Source organism: Sphaeramia orbicularis, chromosome 11, assembly GCF_902148855.1.
Source record: "Sphaeramia orbicularis chromosome 11, fSphaOr1.1, whole genome shotgun sequence".
Taxonomy (NCBI): domain Eukaryota; kingdom Metazoa; phylum Chordata; class Actinopteri; order Kurtiformes; family Apogonidae; genus Sphaeramia; species Sphaeramia orbicularis.
Window position 1 is genome coordinate 43757409 of NC_043967.1, and position 9565 is coordinate 43766973.

The following is a 9565-nucleotide window of genomic DNA, read 5'->3' on the forward strand; positions in this document are numbered from 1 at the left end:
TATACTTGTGCAAAGTGCAAATACGATGCAAAATCATACTGATGTCCTTAGAGTTGGTTGGGGTGACATTGCTGGATTTAGTTTGGTTGGAAAATTTAGTCTCTCAGGTAACTGCTTTCGTGGGCATGTATGCATTTAGTTTATGAAGTATTTTATACTTCATTGTGTAATTTACAGGTGACAGTGTTCCCCTTTGTCCTTTACTCTTCTTCTCTCCCTGTTTTGCCCCATCACATACAGGAGCAGTTGTTTTTAATTATGCATAGCCATATTGCTGTATTTCCTGACAAAACCCCTAACATGTGGCCTGAATCTTCACCACTTTTGTTGAAAGCAGGATGCATGTTATTAGAACAGCTATGAAACTGTTCACATTTTACTCTATTTTATCATAGCAACATTACACATCAAATAAAGCCCTCTATGGTGATTCGTCTTTAGACCTTCACTCTAAGATGACAAAATTAAGGAAACTCTTAGATTAAATTAGATAGAACTTTATTGATCTCTAGGGGAGAGTCACTCGGGGAGTTAAGGTTCCAGCAGCAGCACAACACCATATGTGTAGGACAATAATAGCATGCAGATATAAGAGAATAATAAATCAGGTACAGAAAATGAATGAATGAATTAATAATCACACAATAATTATAATCAATCTTTATTTATATAGCACTTTTCATACAGTGAAATGTAGCATAAAGTACTTTACATATAAAAATCTGTACACCTCACCACCACTGCCACACTCTCTCACACACACACACACACACACACACACACTGCCACCCATGTAACCAGTGTAGATATGGATAAATAACAGTAAAAAAAAAAGAACTAGATAAAGAAAGAAATAGGCTATAAAAAAGCAGTAAACAGGAAATTGCACATTAGAAGTACTACTAAAAACAATAAAAACAAAGGTGAAAAGTAGACAATAGCCTGTGATTTTAATGCTACGAAGTCCAAGAAATTGATTCTTAAAAAAAAATCTCTGAACATGTACGTTTGTGGGTCAAGGAAAAATATTATTCAATAATGCAAGACAAAAGGGGTAGGGGTAGTGTGGAGGGTCACTTTAACTCAGTGCTGCACCCAGTTTCACGTGAGCACAACAGGAGAGAAGAAACAGAAACAGACGAAAGATTGTCTGTTGTGGTCAAATCACCATTCCTAGTTGGGCCAGTGTTGCACAAAGGCCCAGAGGTGGGAAAATAGAAATCACCTGAGCACCCAATAAGTCCACCCTGGGGCAGTGATGCAAAAGTGATCAACTCTTCTTCTCAACTGCAAATGCAGACAATAGGCCATGTATCACAAGAGAACATTTTGTTTGCAAGTGTAAACGGAGGTGTCTGCAAGTGCGAAGCGAGAGGGGTGTGTGGGATGTCTACCAACAGGCGACGTAGGACAAACTGTGTTGCAAATGTGCTTCATTAGCATTAACTTTTCTGCTGGATGAGCCTGCACTTTAATACAGCAAGCTGCTATTGTAATTTAGATTGAATTATCGACAATCTGTCTGCATGGAAATGAGTGCCAATGTTGTGGGATTCTTGCATGTTGGCACTGATAACAAACTAGCCACAGCCTCTAATCTGCACCCACACACATTTCTTCCAAATGGAAATGACCATGAAGTTCCAAAGTAAGTAGTCGTTGCCTACAAAGTTTTTAAATCAGTGTATTGATTATGGCATTTACAGACCATCCAAAATCACATGTCCAAGATGAGCAGATGCATCATTTATAATAGGTTAAAGAACTCAGTAGAGGGAGTATGTTTTCCTCTTAATAAGTGAGGGACCCCAAGTGAAACAAAAGGATCCTTACAGAATGATTTTTAGGGTGCCTTGATTTCCCTGAATATATAATATGACTGTTTTATTTGTAGCACATTTAATCAACTGTGGCATTTCCAGGTGCTTTACACAAACATAGAATCTAAAAGTACACTTTGTTTTTACTACTACTGCACAAAATAAAGTGCACGTAAGTAGAGAAAGTCAATTTAAAAGATAAGAAGACATAAGTTTAAAATTACAATCAAAACTGCATTTAGCCATGTAATTAATTCCTGCTAGTTACCCTGGGGATAAGCTTTGAATGTTTCACAGAGCTAAACATTAATATTACCATCATTTGTTCTTTTTATGGATGGGGAAAAAATATGGATCTATATGAAATATGAAAATATTGAAAGTAAAAATAATTCAGTGCTCAGTTTAACTCACATTACATTAAACCAGTGTTTCCCAAATTTTTTCACCCACAAAAAGAACAAATTAAGGAAATTAATAAAATGGTCAAATATATGAGCAAAATGAACCAGTAAAGGGACACAATGCAAAAAACAAACAAACAATCAAGCCAACCAAATAAGATATAAGGCACACATAATGATAGAACTATGACAAACATAATGCTAAATTTGCTCATGGATCAGTATAAAAAAAATATTGGAAGTCTAAAACATTAGCAACTTTGTCCCCAAGCTAACTGAGATCTAAGGTCTCTGTTTCCATGGAAACAGTCACTTAAAAAATGTGAACAACATAGGTCACATTTTGTTTAACGGCTTAAGGATCTGGGTTGAAATAAAGAGGAACAACATCTTTAGGAGACTTCAACTCAAATTAGGTGTCGTGTTTTTTTTTTTCCAGCTTCTTTTACATTTCCTTCTGCACCTGAATTTTACCAATAAAACATCTTGTAGCTGTTAAAATTGTTCCTGATCTAACACAGGCAGTGGTTACATATTTCAGATCTCTCTGGTTGCCATGGCCACCACTCATGCCAGATGACTCATCACTGACGTGCTGCCAACTGCCGCCACTCAGCCTGTTGAATCACGGTCTCCTTTCACACTCTCACTCCTGGCCTGGTGGAGTCGGAGCCTGAAATAAGAGCACAGCTGTTGTACTTCACTCCATTCAGTCATCAGATCATTATCATCTGAGTTGTGCTGCATTTAGAGTCACTGTCCGAGCAGTAGACATTAGACCTTTAATTTTGTGTTTTGTTTTGTTTTGTTTTTTTACTAACCACAGTTGTCCCTTTCAGAGTTGAACAGGTTAAGTGACTTCTTAATCTGAGTCAGTCTAACCACAGAAGGAATGCGTTCACCTTTCAGTCTATTGCAACATTCTGTGCTCCACCTTATGAAGACTGGCAGCCTCCTTGACGTCACTCAAAAACCTTGATTGAATTAACTTTATTGTCCAGCAGTGACAGGAAAATCCAGAAACTCCAGTATTAGTTTTGTAGACTGCAGTTGTTAGTTAACGAGCAGAGTTAAGTATGAAGTTGCATCTCGCTTTAAACTGAATATACCGTGTGTTATTTAATCATTCTCACTTGATTCTTTCTTTGTTTATAGGATTTGCATTCAGCCTCCGGGTAAATGTGAATGAAAATGCATGACAAGCCATGTTATTTTGCACTATTTAAGATTTTTGAGAATAGACAAAAGCTGGATTTTTTACTTTTAGCCACTCTACATAAATTTTATTCCTATTTTATTGTATCTGATACAGAAAGTGCTTTTTGTGTGTGTGTGTGTGTGTGTGTTTATTTATTTATTTTTTAAAATATTAACCATAATTAAACATGGCACACAACTCTGGCACAATGTATTCTTCACTAAATGTTATCACTTATTAGCAGTCATCCAGTGCCTTTTTATTATCACTAAAATGCTGAAATTATACAGAATTTCTTAAATGCTGCACAGAATTTGATATTTGTGGTTCCACATAAAATAAAATACAGTGTGATTTATACATTATTTTTAAGAGGAGAATTAAAATTGGGCAGTTAAATAAAGGTGCTTCAGACCTTTAATTCAGTCTCAGTTCTGTAATAAGACTAGCCTAATGGTTGAACACACAGTTTGGTTTATTTTACCCTAAAATCCCTACACCCAGGCTCACTTTACTTTAACAGTAACATTGTGTTAAATTTACTTGTAGAATGAAGGGGGAGAAAAATTGGTCATAATCTGTGGTATAATGAAACTGCTGAACAATAATTATGAAACTGACTGAATGATTTAGTAAAAAATATGTTTGTTTGTTTTTTTGCTGATAGGCTGTTTGCCAAAACCAGACCACAGATTTAATCTAGGCGCAATGTTTTGGTCCATGTTGGATCTTCCCCAGGTTATAACAAATACACTTCTCCTTAGTTCTTAGCTTGGTTTTATATATATATATATATATATATATATATATATATATATATATATATATATATATATATATATATATATATATATATATATATCACTGTATATACTAACAGTCTTTTAATGCTAGCCTGCAGGAGCCAGGTGTGGTGTTATATGCATGTTACATTCTTATAGTGAATTACTAAACTTCCTTTTCAATTCACCTGCTTGGTAGAATATACTTGACATAATTATTAAATAAAATAAAAATAAAAATAGTTGCAACACATCTACTATTTCTGGGTTGTGCTCTAGCACTTTTCAGGTCATTCTGCTTTAACGTTTTACGACCCTGCTAACAAGTCACAGCTCTCTCTCTCTCTCTCTCTCTGCTTGGCTCATTCATTATCTCCCCCAGTCCACTCTCCCTCTCTCCCCACTTCTCAACACTGCTCTGACTGAAAGCAGCAGCTGCCAACTTGAAGTAGCTGTTACCTGAACTGGACGTAGGGAAATCTGAGTGAGTGGTGTGTGTATGTGAGGAGGAAAGGCAAATGTGGATTAGCAGGGCTGCTCAGGGATGCCAGCTGCCTTTAAACTGGGAAACAAGCCACGGTGATGCTGGAGGAGACTGAGTGTGACCTTCTGACCCTCCAAATAGCATCCCAACAAAACAGGACAATTTGTAGCCATCATAATATGACTTTTTTCTTTAATTCATTACCAGTGAAGGATATGTACCTGAGACGTTAAGTTTTGTCAGAAAAATTTAAAATCTACCAACCCTAAACATACGACACCTTTATAACATTAACAAATTTCATTATTAACACCTCTGTCTGTGTGACTGCTGTGAATGTATATAACAGGCAGATAAGGCGACTTCATCTTTTCAGGATTGAAACAGTTTGAATGCAAATCTTTTTTCAGCTTTAGATAATCTTGTCAGGCTGATAAGTCGTCCTGGGGGTGGGGGTCCGTGGAAGGGGGGGTTGGGTATTGCACTTTGTTACACTTTATTATGTGGAAGTATCATTAGATTTTTACAAAAATTGTCCCAAAGATTCATAAAAATTCATGATTGTCTCTGTAAGTTAGAAAATAACAATAATAATTATTAATATTATTGATATTATATGATGCAAAATAAAGCCAAAGTTAAAGTTGTTTATAACTGCAGTTATATTTTGTTCCAGGTGTATTTTTCTAATAACACCAGCACATCATGGTTGTATTAGGTCTAGTTAGCTACAGTTTTACGAAGAAAAATCTTCCAATTTATACTTATGGCAATGGCTTACAATCAAACTTTATATCTTAATATCTGACAAACCCTTTTTCAATTTGATTTTAACATATTTAGTCTGATTTAAGACTGTGATTTCTTTACAGGAGGTGAAAAAGTAACATGAATATGAGCTGATCATGTGTGAATGATGAGGTGAATTGTGTGAACACGCCATAAATTTCAACAACAGCCATTTTGTGAGCTTCAGTCACCAGTTTTTCATCATATGTGTGTTTGCTGGTTTTCTTTTAGTTTCATGTGTGAGTACAATCTCACCGCCTGCTGATACATCATACATGTTTCAGGCGGGTCATCCGGTGACGTGCTGACGTTTTTTACAGGAATGTGTGTGATTTGCGGGGTCTGCATCACGGAGGCCGACAGGAAGTCAGGCCGCCTCCCATTCGGTATAAAACCTCTGAGTCCGACCCCACTCTTCCTCTTTCTGTTACCTGGGCAAGGGGCAGTAGCTTTGGCCGTGAAAACCCAAAAAACACCGGTAAGATTGACTTTAATTTCTACCACAGACAGGCCTAGTGTGAGGACTTGAATGCCTCCTCGACATTTTAACGTAAACTCGCCATTTTCTTCATCGAGTGGTTGATTTTTGTTTTATCCAAAACTTTGCCTTTTCAGGTTATGTAACACGGATATTAACCTGTAGATTAGCCAGAAAATGTATAGCATAGCAGTTTGTTTCGTTTGCCAAGCAGGCTAATGCCAAAGCGTTTGTATTATGTCTACTTCATATGTGGTTTATTTTGTAACTTTTTAACAAAAGAGGGTTTATGCGGGAAAAGAGAATGTGGGAGAAGGAACAAAGAGGCGGCTTTGAAACCGGAGATCCGAGGATGCTGTAATGGCATTCCTTTCTTTCCTTCCCTGAAACAACTGTATGGGGTCTTGACTAACAGGTGTCGGGTCTGGACAAGTATGCTTCAGAATATTTGGCGATCTTTGTAACTTTATACGACGTGGCCCACGGAGTAACACGTGTCTCGCCTGGCCTGTGGCCGAGTGAGGCCTAGCAGCAGCCTCCGCCTGCTAACGGATCAAATCGATATGTTAAAGACTCATAACGTTCATCAGATGAATTAACGTAAAACCACAATGTTATAATAGCTCAAATTCTACATTCGGTCATCCATTTCTACACCGTCACGTCACCACTAGTTTAAACCGGGTTTAAGATGTCGTGGTTCATTTGACTCTGTATTGCATTTAATGTGGCTAAATTTAACCAGTAGTTAAATTTAAAAGGAACTGTAAATCTGGAATATCTTAAAGTGAGAATTAACGTTTAATATTCTTTTAACTGGCACAGAAACTACAACAATGGGAAAGGAAAAGATCCACATCAACATCGTGGTCATTGGCCATGTCGACTCCGGCAAGTCCACCTCTACCGGCCATCTGATCTACAAGTGCGGAGGAATCGACAAAAGAACCATCGAGAAGTTTGAGAAAGAGGCCGCTGAGGTAAGCGGTTATTTTTGTATTATCTGTAGAACCTTTAGTCATGTCCAAGATGGCGGCGTCAGCGTGCCCCTCTGAGCCTGCCTGCCCGGCACGAGGATGTAGCGAATGTGTACGCGCATGCGGGGTGGGGCCTGGCGCGAGCTGCACTGACTGTGCACTTCTATTCAGTTAAAGGGCCCCAGGCCATTCATGGAGAACTACTGCCACAACCTGGGGATTAATGGGGAAATAGCATGCCTGGGTTATCACATTATACACATTAGATCAGAAAAATCATTTTAGTTCAGACATGTAGTTTCTTATGAAGTTCAATGAGGGAATGGGGCTTTTGTGTAAAGTAAACATTTATCATGTTAACCCAAAGCCTTCTACTGGATTTAAATACTGCAATGGTTATTTAGAAACTTGATTATACCTGTTCAGTATAAATTTAAAGTATCTATTCAGCATATGTATTCAAATTAATGAAAATGTCTTCTGCAGATGGGCAAAGGCTCCTTCAAGTACGCCTGGGTGCTGGACAAACTGAAGGCCGAGCGTGAGCGTGGTATCACCATCGACATCGCCCTGTGGAAGTTTGAGACCAGCAAGTACTACGTGACCATCATTGATGCTCCTGGACACAGGGATTTCATCAAGAACATGATCACTGGTACCTCTCAGGTAAATGTTAATACTTGAATATTCAAGCTGAAACCAAGTTGGACTCTGTGACTAAACAGGACATGCTGATCTTGAATGTGCTTCAAATTCTTTGTTTAGGCTGACTGCGCTGTGCTGATCGTTGCTGCCGGTGTTGGTGAGTTTGAGGCCGGTATCTCCAAGAACGGTCAGACCCGTGAGCACGCCCTGCTGGCCTTCACCCTGGGTGTGAAGCAGCTCATCGTTGGTGTCAACAAGATGGACTCCACTGAGCCCCCTTACAGCCAGGCCCGTTATGAGGAAATCACCAAGGAAGTGAGCGCCTACATCAAGAAAATCGGTTACAACCCTGCAGCTGTTGCCTTTGTCCCCATCTCTGGCTGGCATGGAGACAACATGCTGGAGGCCAGCACCAATGTAAGGAAAACAGCCTTGACATAAATTTACAATTTAGAGCTCCACATGTTTGGTCAGTAGAGCAGAGTGATTAAGCCTTCTTTATCTGCAGATGGGCTGGTTCAAAGGATGGAAAATTGAGCGCAAGGAGGGTAACGCCTCTGGAACCACACTCCTTGAGGCCCTGGATGCCATTATTCCCCCCAGCCGTCCCACCGACAAGCCTCTGCGTCTGCCCCTGCAGGACGTCTACAAAATCGGCGGTGAGTGGAAATGGAAATGGACCTGAAATCAAAACGCGTTAATCTAGATCAATGTTGTATTAAGTGACTGGTTTCTCTCAGGTATCGGAACTGTCCCTGTCGGCCGTGTGGAGACTGGTGTCCTGAAGCCTGGCATGGTCGTCACCTTCGCTCCCCCTAACCTGACCACTGAGGTGAAGTCTGTGGAGATGCACCACGAGTCTCTGCCTGAGGCTGTCCCTGGTGACAACGTTGGTTTCAACGTCAAGAACGTATCTGTCAAGGAGATCCGTCGTGGATATGTTGCTGGTGACAGCAAGAGCAACCCACCCAAGAGTACAGAGAGCTTTGTTGCCCAGGTTGGTAGTACTTAATCATTTGGTCAGATACTGATCATTAGAGCGCCTGTCTAACTTGATCTCTTTACTCTAGGTCATCATCCTGAACCACCCTGGCCAGATCAGTGAGGGTTATGCCCCTGTGCTGGATTGCCACACCGCCCACATTGCCTGCAAGTTCAGCGAACTCAAGGAGAAGATCGACCGTCGTTCTGGCAAGAAGCTGGAAGATAGTCCCAAGTTCGTCAAGTCTGGAGATGCTGCCATTGTTAACATGCTTCCTCAAAAGCCTATGGTTGTGGAGGCCTTCTCAGATTTCCCTCCCCTTGGTAAGTTGTGCACTTTCAGCCTACCACAGTGCTTAATGCTCTCCATGCATTACAGTAAATGAAACATGCAGTAACTGATCATCTGCTTACCGATCTTCTATCACAGGTCGTTTTGCTGTGCGTGACATGAGGCAGACGGTCGCTGTCGGTGTCATTAAGAGTGTTACAACCAAGGACATCTCTGGAAAGACAACCAAGGCTGCAGAGAAGGCTGCCAAGAAGAAATGAATGGTCGTGCAGGACATCCAACAAAGAGATGTGTGCCGGCAGCAGCGGGCCAACCCACCCCCCCATTGTCTCCCCCACTCTGGACCATCTTCTCTGAGGCAGAGCTCTCTACTCAAGGACTGGCTTATGCTGATTAAAACCCATCGCAAAAGTTTTCGCAGGAAAAAGAACTTTGTGGCATTGTCACCTGAATCACAAAGACGGTGCCTCCTCTCAGTTTAATTAAGTCAGAAAAAAGGTTTAGAACGTAACTTGATGTTAAAATGCCACATCTGATTGGAATGAAAGCTGCTGGTAACTAATAAAATAAATGTCTCTGAAAAAACTGACATAACCTTGTTCTGATCCTTGATCTGTTAATGTAGCTTTTGCTAGTCACAAGTGTTCTTGTGTTGCAGCTGTTTTTGACCATGCCATGTGTCCGGTGATGCATTTGTCATCCAATCACCTCCATA

At 40.0% G+C, this 9565-nt stretch overlaps 1 protein-coding gene across 1 annotated transcript; it reads left to right on the forward strand.

Moving 5' to 3' along the window:
- The first annotated feature begins 5803 nt into the window (after window positions 1–5803).
- Window positions 5804–9439, forward strand: LOC115428053 (elongation factor 1-alpha). Its single transcript, XM_030146851.1, has 8 exons — window positions 5804–5955; window positions 6781–6935; window positions 7419–7598; window positions 7698–7994; window positions 8086–8236; window positions 8318–8574; window positions 8648–8882; window positions 8989–9439. The coding sequence occupies exons 2-8, from the start codon at window positions 6792–6794 to the stop codon at window positions 9108–9110; spliced, it is 1386 nt and encodes a 461-aa protein (XP_030002711.1). The 5' UTR covers window positions 5804–5955; window positions 6781–6791; the 3' UTR covers window positions 9111–9439.
- The last annotated feature ends 126 nt before the right edge of the window (window positions 9440–9565 follow it).